This window comes from Sus scrofa, chromosome 6, assembly GCF_000003025.6.
Source record: "Sus scrofa isolate TJ Tabasco breed Duroc chromosome 6, Sscrofa11.1, whole genome shotgun sequence".
NCBI lineage: Eukaryota > Metazoa > Chordata > Mammalia > Artiodactyla > Suidae > Sus > Sus scrofa.
Window position 1 is genome coordinate 63,968,988 of NC_010448.4, and position 17,383 is coordinate 63,986,370.

Consider the following 17,383-nt stretch of genomic DNA (forward strand, 5'->3'; position numbering starts at 1 on the left):
TATGACAAGGGTCACCTGTTTTCCCGAGAGTCTGGATTTAAAGGCCAATCACATCTAGAAGACCCTTCACACCTGCCCATGCGTCATTCACGGCAGCCAAGAGCTGGAAGCAGCCCGCACGTCTACGGATTAATGGGGACGCAAAATGCGGTCTAGCCACGCAATGAAACGCTTTCAACTGAAGAAAGAGTGTCCGCGCCTGCTGCCTGCTCCGCGGGATGGACCTAGAGGACTTGGGCTGAGGGAAACAGGCTGGGCACAAACGGACAAATATTGTCTGATGACACTTGCAAAAAGTCCCTGGAAGCCTCAGATCCATGGACAGAAGGGAGAGGGGCGGGTGTCAGGCTGGGGTGAGTGTTTAGTGGGGAGAGTTTCAGTCTGGGAAGGTGAGAAAGTTCTGGACATCCGCCCAATAACAAGGCACATAGAGGTTCTGCTGCACTTTAAAACAGTTAAGATGACTAATTTTATGTGATGTGCTCTGTCCCAGAAATAGTCAGAACAGAACAAAGAGTGTGGTTCACGATAGATGGTCAGCGTATGTTCGTGCCCTTCTCTGAGGAGTTTTATGCTAATTTCAGTGCCGCAGTCGTGCACGTTTGGAAAAGTTCATGTTCATAGCAGCACCTGGCCGAGCGTTTGAGCCCACGCCTGGCTCGCAGCCTGGCTGATGCCAGGTAAAGGTGGCCCCCGGGCCCCCACGCCTCCGGGCGGCCCCCCGCCAGCTCTCCTCTTCCCGCATGCTCTGGGTGCAGAGGCGTGACTAGCACCGTTGAAATGGTTTGAGGATTTTTGAGGGAAAGGGTGGGACGGTCTCTTGTCACCATCACAAGCCTGAAGCTGAGGCTGGGAGCAGCCAGGATGAAGGCAGGGCTCCCAGAGCTGCTTCTCTGTCCCAGGCGCTGGCCTGGTGCCCGCTGGAGCCGTTCTGTCCCCGTCAGCACAAATCCTGCGGCCTCAGCAGCTGTCCTAGGCCTGGGGGGGAGGCATCCTCGCCGTCTCCATATTCTGGCAGCTGGGCTGGCCGGGCGGGGGCCACCTCACCTGCTCAGACTCATCAGGCGGTCACAGGGCAAGTGTGTGTGTGTGTGCATGCGCGTGTGTGTTTGAGCACACGTGTGCAGGGGTGCGTGTGCTGCTGCGGTGTCTTGTTGCTAAAGAGCCCGCCCAGGGGGCTCCCTGAGGAGCCAGCTTTGCTGTTCTGAGTGGAAGGAGGCCAGGTTTCCCTGAGAAACACCAGAATAGCCCCTGACCGCCCACGGGGAACCTGGCATGGCCTCCCTGTGGTCAGCATGGCCCTCTGGTCCTGTCTGCTCCGGCCCCAGCTCACGGCCGGCTGGCTTCTCCTTGGACCGTACGGGGGTGGGGATGGGGGGCCGCAGAGGGGGCCTGGATGAACCGGCTTTAGAGGGTGCCTGCAGAGTGCCAGCCCCCTGCCGGGCCCTGGGGGGTGAGGGGTCGCCAGGCCATGGGGCCATTTGACGGGAACTCTCACAGAGGTGGCTACAGACTGTGGGGCTCCCACTGCAGGATGGTGGGAGAAGGCTGATGTGGCGAAAAGGGAACAGCCCCTTCCCCACCCTGGGCCCCGGTGTCCCTCCTCGCTGCCGCCCAGGAGGGCCTTGGCTGGGACCCGGGGTGGGAGAGGGAGCCCTGGGGTGAGGGGCCGCTCAGGCCAAGGAAGGCAGGAAGGGCCAGCTCCCAAAATAGAGCCGACAGGAGCTCCTGCCCATACAAGGCTCCTGGAATCTGGACCCCAGGGACCCCAGGCCCCCGGCTCGGCTGAAACTCGGCTGCCCCCGCTGCCCCTGTAGTCTGCCCACAGCACCTCCGGGGGCCCCGTGCAGTGTCCTCTCAGCTGGCCGCAGACATGGTAAGGCTGCTCCTGGTGCCCCGCAGAGCCCCCAGGGAGCTGGCCGGGGGGTCGAGCAGGAGCTGGGGCTGCGCCTGATGGTCTGAGGGTCCCTCTGGGAACCTAAGGAAGATGCCGAGCGGAGCTGGACAGAGAGCACGGGGTAGGGGGGCCCATGGCCCAGCCCTGCCAGCACAGATGCCGGGCCTGCTCTGGGGGCCAGGGCAGAAGAGCCCTTTCCTAGGCTGCCTTGGAAGTGGCCGGGCAGGGGTGGCCAGGTGCTGGGTCGCCCCTCGGGGATGCTGGGGCCCTGGAAGCCCGTGCCGCCCCTCACCTGGGCTCGCTGTCCACTGCAGCCCTCCTGCTGGCCTGGCCCCATCTCGGGCCCCTTCCATGCTCAAGAGCCACCACTTGGGCTGCCCGGTCTGAAGCCTGCTGTGGGCTGGGGCAGGGTGCACATGCCCCTTGTCCCGGGGCCTCCCGCCTCCCCTGGCCAGAGGGCAGAGGGGCCCCTGGTGAGCCTGGGCCCGTGTCCCCACAGACAGAGCGCCTGACGGCGGAGCAGATCAAGGACTACAGGGGCGTCTTTGAGATGTTTGATGAGGAGGGCAACGGGCAGGTGAAGACGGGAGAGCTGGTGTGGCTCATGGGCCTACTGGGCATCAACCCCACCAAGAGCGAGCTGGCCTCCATGGCCAAGGACGTGGACCGGGACAGTGAGGCCGGCCGGGGCAGCCCTGGGCGGGGGGGGGGTGCTGTGCCACCCTCACCCAGGCCTTGCTGCCTGCTCCCTGCAGAGAAAGGCTTCTTCAGCTACGACAGCTTCCTGGCCCTGATGGGCGTGTCCCGGGAGAAGGCGCAGAACCAGGAGCATGAGCTCAGGGTGGCCTTCCGCGTTTTCGACAAGGAAGGCAAGGGCTGCATCCTGCATCGACTGGGACATGCTCAAGTAGGGCCGGGCCGTCGGGGTGGGTCGGGGGCGGGCGCCCCCCCGGCGGCCACTCAGCGCGGGGCTGCGGCAGGTCCGTGCTCATGAACGCCGGGGAGCCCCTCAAGGAGGTGGAGGCCGAGCAGATGACGAAGGAGGCGGACAAGGGTGGGGACGGGACCATCAACTACGAGGGTGAGTGACGGCCGGGCCCCAGGAGCCGGTCCCTCTGCTCTCAGAGTTCGAGGCGATGATGACGGGGGAGTCCTTCAAGCTGGTCCAGTAGGAGCAGCCGCCGCGTCCGGGGGAGGCCTGCCTGGAGGAAGGCTGCTTGCTGCTCGCATCCGCCCCCAGCCCACTCCAGGGTGAATAAATGCTCCAGCCATAACATGTGCCTCGGTGTCCTCGTCGGGACGGCAAAGATGTGGGGCTGGAGGTGGGAGAGGGTCTCCCAGGGCCAGCCCGTCCCTTCTGTGGGACAGCAGACAGCAGCGGGAGGGCCAGGCTGGGTGCAGGCTGAGGACCATGCACCCGCCCGCCTCCCTGCCGCCGGAGGAGGCTGCCCGAGGGCCCCTCCCCGAGCCCCTTCCTCTGTGTGGAGACCACTTAGGTACCAACTTTATTCTCTCCCCAAAAAGCAGCGGACGTCACAGCAGACCCTTAGCCCTGTGGGGCCTTCTCTGGGCTGAGGCTGGGCCGGGGGCCAGGGCTGAGCGTAGCAGCCTGTGCGCGCGCGCGTGTGGCCAACACAGGGCTGGCTGGCTCGGCTGCCCAGCGTCACACAGCAACGAGGCCAGGGCTGCAGCACTGTGCTGGATGGTGGCCTTCCTGGGGGAAGGATGGTGGGGGTGGGTTGGGGGTCCCCAGCTCCAAGAGCCCTGGCACAGTCCCCTGTGAGCACAGAGGCTGGTGGCAGGGGGAGGCTCAGGGGGCTTTCCCGTCCCCTCCGGGGGGCACCAGGGCTACAGCCAGGGTTGCCAGGCACCATGGTCCAGTTCCTGGGGCCTGCAGGAGTCTCTAGGCATGAGGCCCCAGGGAGGGGGCTGGCTCTTCCTGTCTGGTCTTGGCCATCCTGATGGCCTCATCGTAGGAGGGTGGCAGGTCGGGGGCGTGCGGGCTGTAGGCAGGAGGGGTCAAGAAGTCGAGGTCCGACTCCCCAAAGGGCAGGGGCAGCCGTGTGCTCAGCGGGTACTGCACGGAGCTGTAGGCTGCAGGGAACCAGAACGGTGTGTGGCTGGGTCTGGCCCTCGCCAGCCCCCTAGCACCCCTGCAGGCAGGAGGGCCACCAGGGGAGGTCTGCAGGCACTCACAAGTCACAGTGCTGTGCACAGGGCTGTCACTGTCCAAGCGGATGGCCGTCAGGTCGCAAGGCTGAGGGGCTGGTGGCAGGTGTGGCTGGGTGTGCGCCCGCTTCCGGAGACAGCAGAACCGGACGCAGCTGGCCGTGACCCCGCACAGCAGCAGCAGAAGGACAGTGAGCAGGATGAGCCTGGGCAGGGAGGAGCAAGGCCCTACCACTGGACTGACCCCTGGCCACTCCTGGGGCCGGGGCAGGGGGTCACAGCCCAGGCGCTCAAGAGAAGGCAATGCGCAGGATAAAAGAAAGCCAGGGACTGTCTCTGCAGGCCAGAGACCTCCTTCCTGGCCAGAGCTGGGCCTGAGGAGCCGGCCCATCCTGGCCTCCTGCTGCTGGGCTGGCCCTGGCTGTCTCTCCAGGCTGGCCACAAGTGGCCTTGGGCTCACTCCCAGGACACCCTGTCCCAGGCTGACTGCACAATACTGTGCCCAGACTAACGACCGTGTTCACAGGGGCCTCCCACAGGGGCCGGGAATGAGGGAGTGGGAGCTGGGCAGCAGGTTAGGAAGGGAAGCTCGCCCAGGGCCCTGGGTGGGGGATGGGGGGTGGGGGAGGCGGGAGTTGTCTTCAGTCCTGAGGACCCACAGCGGAGGTCACCCCTGATGCTGGGGGAGGAAGGCGGGGGGTGGGGGGGTGGACCTGCGAGGCTGCCGAGGGCCCCACTGCCTTCCCGTCAGCGGCCCAGGATGGGGACAGAGACAGGCAGGGTGGGGGTCTGGTGGGCTTGGCCCGGGGTGAACCCGCGCACCTGGGTGTGCGCCGCGACCTCCACTTACCCCACGTGCCACAGGCTGCTCCAGCGGGCCTGGGGCGGGCACCTGCGGGACAGCAGCACCTGGAGCAGGCGGGGCGGGGCCCGGCCGACCGCCCGGCCCGAACCTCCCCACCCCCGCCCGGGGAGGGGCCGGAACGCTGCTCCCTCCTTCCACCCCAATCCCCCAACTTACTGGTCCGAGGGGTCGCAGCTGCCTTCCGCGAAGCTCAGCGCCACCTGTGGGGACAGGGATGCGTCCGGGCCGGGGCGCGCCAAGCGCAGACCCGCCCCATGGTGCCCTAGTCGAGCGCCCGGCGACCCACCTGCGGCAGCGGCAGGAGCGGCGGCAGCAGCAGGACCCCTCGGGAAGCCGGCGGCCCAGCGAACATGCTCGGCGCCGACGGGAACGCGAACCGGGCGGCCTCGCTGCTTTATAGGAGCCCCGCCCCAGGCCACGCCCAGCGCAAGACACCGCCCTCGGGAGACCCGTCCATTGGAGGGCTGGCCGCGTCGCTTTGCCCAGATGCCCCGCCCCAATCCTCTGCCCAAGGTTAGCCGCGCCCCCTAGAGGCCCCTCCCACTCGGGCTCTACCTCCTGGACACGCCCGATTCCCCCGCCCCCAAATCCCCCGCGCCTCGGCCCTACCCTGGAGCCTGGGTCCACGCGGAGGAGGGCAGTTTTGTCCTGGCATCCGGTAATCGGGTTCCAGGTGGGCCGGGGCGCCCCTCGGACATTTGTGGCCGGGTCTGTACGGGGTGTGGGGCTGGGGGGGGCTGGGGGACAGAACACACGTGGCCCACACCCCAGGGTTCCAGGTGAAGGCTAACAGAGGTCAAGACGCTGGGGCACTCGCCGCCCTCTGCCCTTTTCTCCATCACCTGGTGGTCGGGCTGAGGGAAGTGCAGAGTGGTCTGCCTGTTCTGGGGGCGTGGGAGAAGCTACCCCGGCGTGTCTGTCTGCTTGGCGCTCTCAGGGGTCTCTACCTGCATCTCCCCAGTGGAGATGCCTGGATCTACTCTCATGCCTGGATCTGCCAGGTACCTGCTCCTGTCTCTGCCTGAAGCTGTCCTGCACCTCTGGGCTGTGCCAGGGCCCCCAGGGCCCCTTCTGCCCACCCTGCTCCAGCTAGGCCAGCTGAGCTTGGCTCCTGGCCATCCTTCGTCCTCCTCCTGCCTTGGAGCCCAGCTCAGGAGCGGGACGGAGGAGGATGGGCAGAAGTCCAGCCAGCATGGCAGGGCCTTGGCCAGGGAGTACCAGGGTGCGCTAGCAGGAGAGCCAGGCCAGGGTTATTTTTATTTATTTATTTGGGGCTATGTACGTGCAGTCGCTTGATGTGAGATCTCAGTTCCCAGACCAGGGGTTGCCCCCCTGGGCCACAGTGATGAAAACTCTGAGACCGCCAGGGACTGCCAGGCTGGGGTTTAGAGGAGAGCGGCCTGCCCCTCCTGCGGGCCTGCCTGCCGAGGAGGCAGGGGCCATGGGCCACAGGCAGGACTTCCTCCTGGGGCCCAGCCCGGGCTGCAGGACCCTGCCCTCTCTTCTCCTCTGGTGAGAGAGCCCCCGGTGAGGGTTAGGAAAGGACTAGCCAAGCCCTGCAAAATGCTCTGTGTGGCCACTGTCCATGACTCAAGGTTAGGAGGGTGATAGACCTCCTGGCACCGAGGGCCCTGAGGAAGGGGGATGATGGCAGGCGGCTCCAGGCCGATGTCCTGAAGCCCCTGAAGCCCGAGCCCAGGAAAGGCCCAGACACACCTTGTCCTCTCCTGCCAGGGAAGGCTCAAAGTGCTCTGCTGGTGGCTGGCATGGGGTTGGGGCTGGCAAGTGGGTGTGCTGGGCGGTGCAAAGGTGCCAACCTGGGCGGGCTTGGGGTTCTCAGGGATCCTGGAACTTACAGGGAGGCCTAAGGGGCTTTGCCGCCCCCTTCCCCCTGCTCGCTGGGCCTCTCCCAGTGTGGGCCAGTCTCAACTCCAGCCCGCACCCCCAGCACTCGGCCCTGCCAGCTGTCCCCCCCAGGGCTCAGGAGGTGCCTCCTCATCTTCCAGGCCGAAGTCACTGTTTGGTGGGACAGGGCTCCATCCAGCTCTCCCTCTGTGCTCTCCCGTGGCTCCCCACAGCCCACACTGCAGGCCTGGATTCAGAGGCTTTATTGACAGGTCTGTGGGGGCAGATCCCTCGCCCCCAGCACAGCCTCTAAAGGCTGGGTGGGTGTGGGAGGGGCGGGGGTGCCGAGGGGCTCAGGCGAGGGGTAGGTCGTGCTCAGGACTGGCCGCGTTGCTTGTTCCAAATACACACTCAGGAAGGGGGAGCTCTTGGCCCCTGGCCCCCTGGCCCCAGGGCAGCAAGAAGCGGCCAGACTTGTGGGGCTGGGGTGCCCTGGCCATGGGGTCATAGGGCCCACAGGCCAGGGGAGGCTTGGTGGGGGCAGGAGGACTTGGGGGGCTTTGTAGAGGGGCTCCTGTGGCCTCAGGGACCGGTCAGCACGTGGGCGAGAAAGAGGATCTTGCGCGTCTCCTTCACGTCTCCCCTGAGCTGCAGCAGTGCTGACGCCACAAGTGGGTGGTCCGGCTGGAGGGAGACGAGGGAAGGGGCGCCCTAGGCAGCTGCAGCTGGCACAGCAGGCAGATCCGTTTTCTGGCCATTACACGGCCCGCTTCACCCGCCCCAGGCCCTCCCGGCGACCCCTCCCTGGGGCGGGGGGGGGCGCCCATCCCGCCAGGCCTCTGGCTTCGCACAGCTCCCTGGCCACCAGCCCAGGCACCTACGTCAAAGTCGATGGGGGGCACCCAGGAGATGCTGATGGTCTTGGTCTGGCCGCGCTCCACGAAGCCCTTCGAGGGCTCGATAGTGAAGCCCTTGTGCTGCAGGGACGCGACGCCGTCCAGGCTGAACTCCGCCGTCTGTGGACATTGGGGCTGTCGGCAGGCTGGTGGGCCGGGTACGGCTCCCAGAAGGCAGTGGTCTGGGGACGAGCGCACCCCGCCACCTGCCCTCTCAGCTCTGCCCGGCAGGCTGCCCACTCCCCACCTCTTGAGGGCAGGACCAGGAGGGGTTCCGACTGCCCAGGCAGTGGTGGATACGGAGGTGCCAGGCCGGCCAGGGAGGTCCCCACCTTCTTTGGGGACAGCTGGGTGGTCCGGATGCAGCCCACCTGCAGTTCTCGGGTGGCAGGGGGGGCGGGTGTGTCTGTGTCCTGCTGGACATAGGCCAGGGTCACCAGGATGGGCTTCAGCTCCTCAGCTTCTGAAGAGGGAGGGCCTGGTTGGGGGCTGGGGCGCCAGCGGTGGGCGGGAGGACGGCCCAGGGAGTCAGGCAGGCACCGTGGGTGGAGCTGGTCCCCTGGCCCGTCCTCCAGCCTTCCCCCCACCCCACCCGGCTGTGGGAGATGGGCTGGGAATGCCGCCCTACCTGCAGGCCCACAGGGGCTAAGGGCGCCCCTCTTACCGCCGGCCCTGCCCCGTTGGGTCTCCCAGCCCCTCCGAGGGCTCACCCTCTCTGCGCTCCGGGTCGAAGGCAGGGATCACAGCCAGGGACTCCACAGGCACGTCCACGGGGTCTCCGCCCTCCACGAACATCATGTGCTCGCGGGCCGCGCCCTTCAGGATGATCTGGTGGGAGATTTTCTGGGGATGGGAGCACAGCGGCCTCCGACTGTGACCCCGCCAGTGGGGTCTGGCCGGGGGCAGGGTTGGGGGGGCGGGCCTGTGGGACCCGGGACGCTGGTGTCTCTAGCCGGTGACCCCCAACTCGACGAGGAGCCCCCAGGCACCCCAGGCCTCGAGTGGGGGCGGGCGTGGGGCTGGGGGGTCCAGGCTGGGCTCCCGGGGCCGCACCTTTTCGAAGAGCACGACCTGCAGCCGGTCAGAGAAGTACAGGCTCTCGTGGTCCGGGCTGAAGGTCACGGTGAAGTCCTGGGCCCTGCCGGGGTCCATGACGCCCTCGACTGGGACCACGCTGAACACGCTCTGGCCACTGAGGTTCTGGGTGCCTGGGGGCCGGGCGGGCCTGGCAGGTCCAGTTGCCCCCGCAGTGCCCCGCGCAGTCTGCCCACCTCGTCCTGCTCCTCCCCGCAGTGGTGCCACACCTGCCTGCCGACTCACCCACAACCTCTGTCCTCTGGGCCGGGGCAGCCAGGAACTGCGGCAGCTGGTGCTGGTTCCTGGTCCTGGTGGAGAGACTGTCCAGCTGCACTGAGAACTTGATGGGCAGCGAGGAGCTGTTCTGCAGCTGCAAGGGTCAGGGCTGTCACGGGGCCAGCCGGGCAGGCCAGCCGGGCAGGCCGGCGGGGGGCACGCGGGCTGTGCCTGTGGGCCACATCTTGGTGGTCAGGCTCAGGCTGGCCTCCAGCCAAACTGGGACCCCGCCCTCACCCTCGCCCCCTGAGAGCACCCCTTGCCCTGGACAAGGCATTCCTGGAGTCCCCGCCTGGGCTTGGCTGTCGGGAGAGCAGCACCCAGGGCCAGGCCGGCCTTCCTGCTGGGCGTGGAGGGAAGGGCAGGGCCACCTGGCCAGGGAGTCGACGAGGGGACCAGGAAGGGGCCGAGGCGCGGGGAGCGGCCTGCACCCTGAGCCTGGCGGGTGCTCTACCTTGAAGCCTGAGGAGACAGATTCCCCGGCAATCACGTAACCCATGTGCAGCACGTCCCCTTCAATGGAGCACGTGACCGTGGACGCCACGCCCGTCCCCGTGAGGGTCAGGTGCAGCGAGCCTCTCTTGGTGACGATGTCCAGGGTTTCCTGGGCCTGTGGAGACCACGTCCCTGAGCTCGGGGCAGGCATCTGTCAGGCCCATGTGGGGGAGCTCGGTCTTGGGAACCGCTGGGTCGGGCTGTGCTGGGGCTGGGACGGCCTGGGCATCTTGGTCCCTCCTTCCAGCAGCAGGCGAGGGCCCGGAGGACCAGCTGCTCCCGGGTCTGGCTGGCTGGGCTACGGGCCTGAGCGCCCGGCAGGTGTACAGGGTGGGGGGCTGGGGGAGCCCCACAGCTGCGGGACACTCACCACGCAGCTCTCACGGGGAGAGAAAGACAGCTCCAGGACCTGGGTCTCGCCAGAGGGCAGCCTGCTGATGGGGTTTAGCAGGACGAAGGGGCCACTGGGGTTCAGCACGGAGTACTCCAGCTGAGGGCCCGGCGTCAAGGAGAGTTGGCGAGGGCGGGCCGCAGCCCATTACCAGACCCCTGCGGTCCCCGCGAGCCGCCCACGCCAGCTACGGACAAGGATACGTGGAGATCCTCGGGGCAGATGTTCTGGATGGAGACCTTCTTTAGGCCGTGGTGTCCTGAAAGGGGTCGGGTCATGGCCCCAGGCCTGGGGGTGGGGTATGGGAGCCCACCTGGTGCCGGTGGGGGTTTCACGTGGCGGGCTGGGCCCGCTCGATGGGGACACACCTACAGCGACGTCACCGAAGTTGGAGATGGTCTTGCCTTTGTCGGACGTCACCACGATGGATGGCGCCACCGCCGGACACCACAGCTCCAGGTACAGGGTGTTATGGGGACTGGGGGCGGGGAGGGGCTGCTGAGGGCAGAGTGGGTGGCTGGGTGGCCCTGTCCTCCCGGCCGGACCCTTGGGGGCTCCGCCCAGATCTGGGATGGCACAGAGTAGGGACCGGGACTTCTTGGCTGGCCGTGCCCACCCTGCCCAGAGCGCCGCACCTGAAGCTCAGGGGTTCTGTCCCCTTCCTGTCCTTGGTGTCACCACTGGCAACAACACAGGGGATCACAAACTTGTCAAACTTCCCTGGGAAAGACCTGGTCAGGGCGGCCTGCGCAGCCTGGTACTCCTGGGAGCTGCAAAGGAGCGGCCCAAGTGCACTTACCCGCCTGCCCTGCCCAGCCTGGGAGCCCCAGGGCCAGGGCTCAGGGGTGGGGGCCTGGGGGCCGCGCCGCGGGCCAGGCTGTGGCTGTCCCAGTTTCCACTGCCAGCTGGCTTTCTCTCAGCTGCCTGGGTTCCCGTGGGGCCTCCCCTGACCCCGGGGTCCTGGTCAGGCATTGAACTAGAGAGCCTTTTTCCTGGGGCCACAGGCGAGGGTCCAGGGCTGGCAAGTGACTGGAGCCCATCAGAGCTCGTTCTGCAAGGGGGAGGCTGGGGCTGCCGAGCGGGGAACATGGGGGTCAGGGCTCAGTGTCTGCCCGGCCCTTAGAATGAGGTTGCTCACAGGGACACTGGGTCCGGGGGAAGGAGGTGAGCAGATGCCCTGGAAGGCAGAGCCTGAGGGGCCTCTAGGTAGCTCCTGGTTTCAGCTATGCCTGAAGCCAGACCAGCCCTGGACTTCTGGGCACAGGCTCAGAACAACTTTGCTCCGGTCGGGGAAGTCTCTGTGCGGGGCTAGAAGCCGTGGGCGGCCTTCTCTCGGGCCCACCTGGATGTGAGGTCCTGCTTCTGCAGCTCGGGGGGCTGGGAGGAGGAGGAACGGAACGACCGATCTCGGTTCTGCAGCTGCAGGATGGAGACAGACTGCCTCCGCTGGTCCTTCTTCTGGGTGGCCATGTCCCTGCGGAACTGCACGGGGGAGAGGCTGGCTGGGGGGCTCACCTGGGGCTCTGCGCCGCCCAGGTCAGGATCCCTGGGGTGTGGGTTTCGGGGGTCAGGGAGCCTGGTGGCCACTCCGGTGTCTGCTTTCGCCCGTGGGGAAACCCCGGCATGAGGAGCTGGTCAGAGCTGGGGCCTCTTCCCCGGTGCCTCGTGCCCCAGGTGCCTCTCCCTCCTGCGGGGGCTGCCACAGCGGGTGCTCAAGATAGACACCCGGGCACTGGGGAGGTGATCTGGGATCCTGACGGCCCCGGGGGCAGCCGTGGGCGGGCAGTGCTCAGGGCCCTGGGCCGCCCACCTCTGTTCACACTCCCTGTCCAGCCTGTACTTGCTAAGATTCGCAGCACCCCCCACGCCCCTGTAAGTGCAAGCCCCGCCCCCAAGCAGTGTGCAGAGGGGGGTCCACTGGCCTAGAGAGAAGACGGAGGAGCTCTGCCAAGAGCAAGTTTTAAGCTCCTGAAACAGCATGACGCATAGAGCGCTCCAGTAAAGTCTGCCCAGGGCTCCGGGCGGTGGGCTGCCCACCCCTGGCCTCCGAGTCTCGAGGCGGGTGGTGTTTGTTGCCAAGCCTTTGTGTAAGCAGCAGGCAGCCCCGTGGCCCTGCTCCCCGCCGCGTACGGAGGATTTGCTTTCGGCTTCTTTGATCAGGGCCTGGAAGGCTTCCTGGTGGATCAGCTCACTGGGCAGCACGGGCCGGAAGGCCACCTGGAGCAGGCACTGCTGTGACGAGAGAAGCCAGAGCACAGTGGGGACCCACCCTGCTGGGGCCCTCCGCTCGTGGGCACCCTGCTGCCCTCACCCCCGATCTCCTTCAGGGCCTGCCCTCTGACACCCCCCGCGTGACACGTCCCTTCATTCTTTGGGATTTCGGCTCAGTGAGAGCTCCGGGAAGGCCCTTCCCAACCACTCCCCGGGAAGCGGGGGCTGCAGGGTGATCACCGAGCCCACGCGGGGTAGCGGCCTGGGACAGAGACGCCGGATGGGCCGGGACCCAGCCCACTGCCCAGGAGGCTCCAGTGAGGAAAGAAGTTGGTTTTTAGCCCCTCAGGTCCGGGGTGAGCTCCTGCACCCTAACCTGTGCTCACCGAGGGTGCAGCGGCCTCTGCAAAGCACCTGCATATCACGGTCCATCCCACGGGGCCACCCAGGTCCCACAGAGGGCTCCCTCATCAAGGTCTCCCCTGTGCTTAGGGCGCGGGGGTGGGGGGACAGAGGATGGGTCGGGGAGCATGGAGGCGGGGAGCGGGGAGAAGGGGGGAACGGCAGCAGTAACCCCCTTGCAGATAAACTTACTCAGCCACACTGGCTCAGTTTAGCACGAAGTGTTTTAAATAATCACACTTCCTGAAACCTCGCCAGGGCCCAGGACTCTCGTGTCCATTCTCACTCAGTGCCCTCAACGGGCCTCACCGTGGCCGTCACCGCCAACTCTTAAAGGCCCCGAGGGGCTGTGGTGCCCTGGGGACACTGAAACCACTCTCTGCCACCAGCCCCAGGCTCCTTCTGCTCTCTCAGGAAAAGCCGAGGTGGGGGATGCTTCACCCCCTAACCAGCAGTGAGCACCCTGTGTCCCTTTGCTGTGAGGTCCTAGGCTGGACGGCCCTCTCCCGCGACACAGCCTGAGCCCCCAGCCAGCTTCCTGGGCGTCAGCTGCCCACGGGCCCCTTGCCTCTGGGGCCAAGCCCCAAACCAGCCCCCCCGAGGGGCCAACACCCACCTTTCCTGGCCACACGGTCCCCACCAAGGGAGAGATGGTGATGGGCAAATCTGGGGGCAGCAGGAACTCGAAAGACGTGGGCCCCACCGGGGAGGCGTCCTCTGAGCCGATGCGTGGCACCGAGTGGGTCAGGGAGTTCAGGCTCACGTGGGAATTGATGACATACAGGGAGGCCACAGACGTGTCGTACAAGGAGGTGGCGGCGAACTTGATCTGGTGGTGGGACAGCTCCAGGGGTGGGCGGACACCCACGGCCCGGCATGTCAGCTTGAAGCACCTGGAAGTGACCCGAGTGGACGGCTCAGCCTGGGTGGAGGCGGGGGCCCCGTGTGCAGAGTGCCCAGGACCTTGACAGCAGTCGTCCCAGGTTTTGCTTACAACTCCACTGATGAATTTTTTTTTTGGCCGTGCCCATAGCGTGCGGAAGTTCCTGCGCCAGGGCTTGAACCTGCGTCCCAGCAGCAACCTGAGCCACTGCACTGACAATGCCAGATCCTTAACCCATTGCACCATGGGGGAACTCCCTCATTAATGAGGTTTAATAAATTTTGAAACTACCTTGCACCCCTGTGCGCATTTTCAGTGGATGGTTAACAATTTTTTTTTTTTTTTTGGTCTTTTTAGGGCCACACCTGCGGCACATGGAGGTTCCCAGGCTAGGGGTCGAATCGGAGCTGTAGCCACCGGCCTACACCATAGCCACAGCAACGTGGGATCTGAGCCGCATCTGCGACCTACACCACAGCTCATGGCAGCGCTGGATCCTTAATCCACTGAGCGAGGCCAGGGATCAAACCCGCAACCTCATGGTTCCTAGTTGGATTCGTTAACCACTGTGCCACGACGGGAACTTCCAATGGTTAACAATTTTAATCACAAGCATAAACAGTTGCAAAGGAGGTAATTTCTGGCTTATTTCCTTAAATATTTATTGATGTTTCAAAAAATAGAACTAGGAGTTCCCATTGTGGCTTAGTGGAAATGAACCCATCTAGTAACCATGAGGATGCTGGTTCGATCCCTGGCCTCGCTCAGTGGGTTAAGGATCTGGCGCTGCCTCGAGCTGTGGTGTAGGTTGCAGACATGGCTCAGATCTGATATTGCTGTGGCTGTGGCTGTGGTGTAGGCGGGCAGCTGCAGCTCCGATTGGACCCCTAGCCTGGGAACCTCCATATGCCACAGGTGCGGCCCTAAAAAGCAAAATAAAATAAATAAAACGAAAAAGTTACCCTTTAAATATAAACACGGGACATTATAGTGCATTGATCCCTGCCACCATCCCTTTAAAAAGAAAGAAGAGCTTTGGTATTTAGACGCCGGCAGGTCACCGACCGCACTTCTTTGGCCGCTCCATCCACTGCCCTCCCGCCATCTAATCACACGCACGTCCACCCTGCACCAGGTGAGTCTGTACCCTGTCCTGACCTGTCTGGAACAAAAATCTGTTCTTATGTTGAAACATTTCCCTGTATACTTTTGTGTCTTGTGACCAGAGGCTCTGAGTGCTAAAAAAATTCCTTCTGGGAGAAGACGTCATTGGTGTTGAAAAGGCATAAATGCACGAAATGTGATGATCATGGTGCCCGTGGAAGCGCCCATGGCCACCTGCCTCCACAGGGGCTGAAGCAGGAGCTGCTGCGGCTGCCAACCCTCAACCCCTCTCCCTGACGGGTGCTCAGGGCGGAGATCAGGAGTGGGGCGCTCTGGGCTCTGGGAAAACTGAAGAACAGGCCTTCAGAGGGTTAGATATTTTCAGGAGATTTTATGAGTCCGATTCTTGTATCTCCTCTTATCTAGAAAAGCACTAAAATCCTTCCCGGCGACGTCTGCTCCTCGTGACTGGCAGACATAGTCTGTCTGAGTGCCTGGTGGCAAGTACCTCCCCCTTCACCGAAATCCAATATAAACTGACCCCCCCACCGCCTCTTTTTTGTTTTTTGGTTTTTTTTTTTTTGCTTTTAGGGCTGCACCCGTGGCTTGTGGGAGTGCCCAGGCTGGGGGTCGAATCCGAGCTGCAGCTGCCGGCCTACACCACAGCCACAGCAACGCCGGATCCTTAACCCCCTGAGCGAGGCCAGGGATCGAACCTGCGTCCTCATGGATACTAGTCAGATTTGCTCCTGCTCCTCCACAACGGGACCTCCTCCCGACACCTCTTTGGAGCGGTTTTTCAGAGTGAAATGCTGCCTCCCAAGCTGGAGTCCTCATTTTGTCCCAAATAAAACTTAACCCACAGCCCTCACACTGTGTGTGTTTCTTCTCAGTCGACAGTTACACAGAAAAAGTAAGACCCCAACATCGCTCATCATTAGAGAAAATGCAAATCAAAACTCCAAGGAGGTATCTTCTCCCACCAGTCAGAGTGGCCATCATCAAAAGCCTGTGCTGCAGAGGGTGTGGAGAAAAGGGACCCTCCTTCGCTGCTGGTGGGGACGTAAACTGGGGTGGCCACCATGGAAACAATAGGGAAGCTCCTTAAAAAACTAAGAACAGAGGTGCAGGATGACCCAGCAATCCCACTCCTGGGCATCTATCCAGAGAAAAACATCATTCAAAAAGATACATGCACCCCAGTGCTCCCTGCAACTCTCTTTACAAGAGCTAAGACTCGGAAGCCACCACAGAGGGCTGGCTAAAGAAGCCGTGGGGGGGGGGAGGGAAATATTACTCAACCATAAAAAGAACGAAATCATGCCATGTGCAGCAACGCAGATGGACCTGGAGATGATCCCACTGAGTGAAGTGAGTCAGACAAAGCCCAACACCATACAGCAGCACATATGTGGAGTCTGATGAAAACGACTCCAACGAACGTATTCATAGAACAGAAACAGACGGGCAGGTCTCAAAGTCACACTTCCAAGTGCCGGAGGGGAAATGCGGGGGAAGCAATAAGTTGGAAGTTTGGGATTGACGCAAACACACGACTACACATAAGACCGATAATCAGCAAGGTGCTACTGGCGGGAAAAGGACCCGAGAAGGAGCGGATCCGCACCCGGGCCTGGCCGATTCTCTGCGCTGTCCGCCTGAAACTCACACAACATTGAAAATCAACCACATTCCAAAAAAATTAAAAACAAAGCAAGGGAGTTCCCATCGTAGCGCAGCAGAAACGAATCCGACTAGGAACCATGAGGTTGCGGGTTCGATCCCTGACCTCACTCGCGTTGCCGTGAGCTGTGGAGTAGTAGGTCGCAGACAGGGCTCGGATCTCAAGTTGCTGTGGCTCTGGTGTAGGCCGGTGGCTACAGCTCTGATTAGACCCTTAGCCTGGGAACCTCCATATGCCTCGGGTGTGGCCCTGAAAAGACATAAAAGCAAAAAAAAAAAAACCCAAGCAAAACAAAACAAAAACCACCCCAAAGCAAGACCTGATCAGAGGTAGTCCCTCTGGGATGGAGCTGTTGTTTTCCAGCAGGTTCAGGTATCCCTGTGTGGCCTGTGGCCTTGCTCTGCTGACCCAGGAACCAGGGACGGGGGTTGGGGTGGGCGCCTTGCACCCCCAATCCCTTCCTAACACTCCTGTGGCGGTGTGCCTTCTGACGTTGCTCTGAAGAACCCCCCCTGCAGCTCACCAGGTCCTGCTCCATTGTGCCACGAGGAAAGGGGTCCCCATCGCCACATCCCAGACTCGCCAGACTCTGTCACCCGGGGATCTCACAGCAGTGGGTTCAGCCAGGACACGGAAAGCGCTGGGCCTCCTGCTCCCTGCCACCCAGCGCCACATTTGCTGAGAAAATGCTTTTCTCTCTGTGTGGCTTTAAATGTTTCTTCCGGGAGTTCCCATTGTAGCACGGTGGAAAGGAACTTGACTGGCATCCATGAGGACGCAGGTTTGATTCCTGGCCTTGCTCAGTGGGTTAAGGATCCGGCGTTGCTGTGGCTGTGGTGTAGGTCATGCGGCTTGGATCCCGCCTTGCTGTGGTGTTGCTGTGGCCCAGCAGCTGTTACAGCTCTGATTCGACCCCTAGCCTGGGAACTTCCGTATGTGTCCTAAAAAGTAAAAAAGCAAAAAAAGGAAAAATTTCTCCCTCCCAAACCCTGAGGCTCAGCGCCTGGGGATGCCTTCCGCTGGCCTCAGGGCCAGAGCTGCTGCATGGCTGCATCTTTTGTTGTGGGATATGCTGTTAAACATTGGTGTATTTTTTAATTTTTTATTTTTTTATGGCTGCACCCACGGCATGTGGCAGTTCCCGGGCCAGGGAGTGAATCCAAGCTGCAGTTGCAGTGGTGCCAGATC

General features: G+C 63.3%; 3 protein-coding genes across 8 annotated transcripts in view; 1 reads left to right on the forward strand and 2 right to left on the reverse strand.

Annotated features, from left to right (window-relative positions):
- Window positions 451-5,325, reverse strand: TMEM52 (transmembrane protein 52). Of its 3 annotated transcripts, none has more exons than XM_021095198.1 (5): window positions 5,218-5,325; window positions 5,088-5,131; window positions 4,917-4,958; window positions 4,094-4,221; window positions 451-3,991 (listed from the first exon to the last, which is right to left on the reverse strand). In XM_021095198.1, the coding sequence occupies exons 1-5, from the start codon at window positions 5,281-5,283 to the stop codon at window positions 3,801-3,803; spliced, it is 471 nt and encodes a 156-aa protein (XP_020950857.1). In that variant the 5' UTR covers window positions 5,284-5,325; the 3' UTR covers window positions 451-3,800. The 3 variants fall into 3 exon arrangements, with proteins under 3 accessions (XP_020950857.1, XP_020950855.1, XP_020950856.1); XM_021095196.1 differs by having other exon boundaries at window positions 4,094-4,272; window positions 5,218-5,324; XM_021095197.1 differs by lacking the exon at window positions 4,917-4,958 and having other exon boundaries at window positions 4,094-4,272; window positions 5,218-5,324.
- Window positions 1,372-2,986, forward strand: CALML6 (calmodulin like 6). Its single transcript, XM_021097588.1, is given in 5 exon segments — window positions 1,372-1,453; window positions 1,829-1,956; window positions 2,100-2,774; window positions 2,776-2,804; window positions 2,878-2,986. Coding segments are annotated over 5 exon segments (1,023 nt in total).
- CFAP74 (cilia and flagella associated protein 74) overlaps window positions 7,024-17,383 on the reverse strand; it is a 62,889-nt gene continuing 52,529 nt past the window's right edge. For 2 of the 4 annotated variants that reach the window (XM_021095193.1, XM_021095192.1), the window contains exons 27-40: window positions 13,141-13,417; window positions 11,949-12,143; window positions 11,254-11,393; window positions 10,547-10,681; window positions 10,280-10,389; window positions 10,115-10,170; window positions 9,891-10,010; window positions 9,480-9,635; window positions 8,993-9,119; window positions 8,726-8,880; window positions 8,383-8,515; window positions 8,005-8,135; window positions 7,658-7,792; window positions 7,024-7,460 (exon numbers count right to left, since the gene is read on the reverse strand). In XM_021095193.1, the coding sequence (XP_020950852.1) occupies window positions 7,359-7,460; window positions 7,658-7,792; window positions 8,005-8,135; window positions 8,383-8,515; window positions 8,726-8,880; window positions 8,993-9,119; window positions 9,480-9,635; window positions 9,891-10,010; window positions 10,115-10,170; window positions 10,280-10,389; window positions 10,547-10,681; window positions 11,254-11,393; window positions 11,949-12,143; window positions 13,141-13,417 (1,972 nt within the window). In that variant the 3' untranslated portion in view covers window positions 7,024-7,358. The remainder of the gene's footprint in view (window positions 7,461-7,657; window positions 7,793-8,004; window positions 8,136-8,382; window positions 8,516-8,725; window positions 8,881-8,992; window positions 9,120-9,479; window positions 9,636-9,890; window positions 10,011-10,114; window positions 10,171-10,279; window positions 10,390-10,546; window positions 10,682-11,253; window positions 11,394-11,948; window positions 12,144-13,140; window positions 13,418-17,383) is intronic. The other 2 variants (XR_002344845.1, XM_021095194.1) reach the window with 2 other exon arrangements.

Excerpts from the sequence above, each read along its gene's own strand:
- TMEM52 (XM_021095196.1), bottom strand. The coding sequence starts at position 5,283 with ATGTTCGCTGGGCCGCCGGCTTCCCGAGGGGTCCTGCTGCTGCCGCCG. Across the intron at positions 4,959-5,087 it reads AGCTGCGACCCCTCGGACCA|GTGCCCGCCCCAGGCCCGCT; the intron begins GTAAGTTGGGGG and ends GCTGTCCCGCAG. Across the intron at positions 4,273-4,916 it reads AGCAGCCTGTGGCACGTGGG|GCTCATCCTGCTCACTGTCC; the intron begins GTAAGTGGAGGT and ends CTCCCTGCCCAG.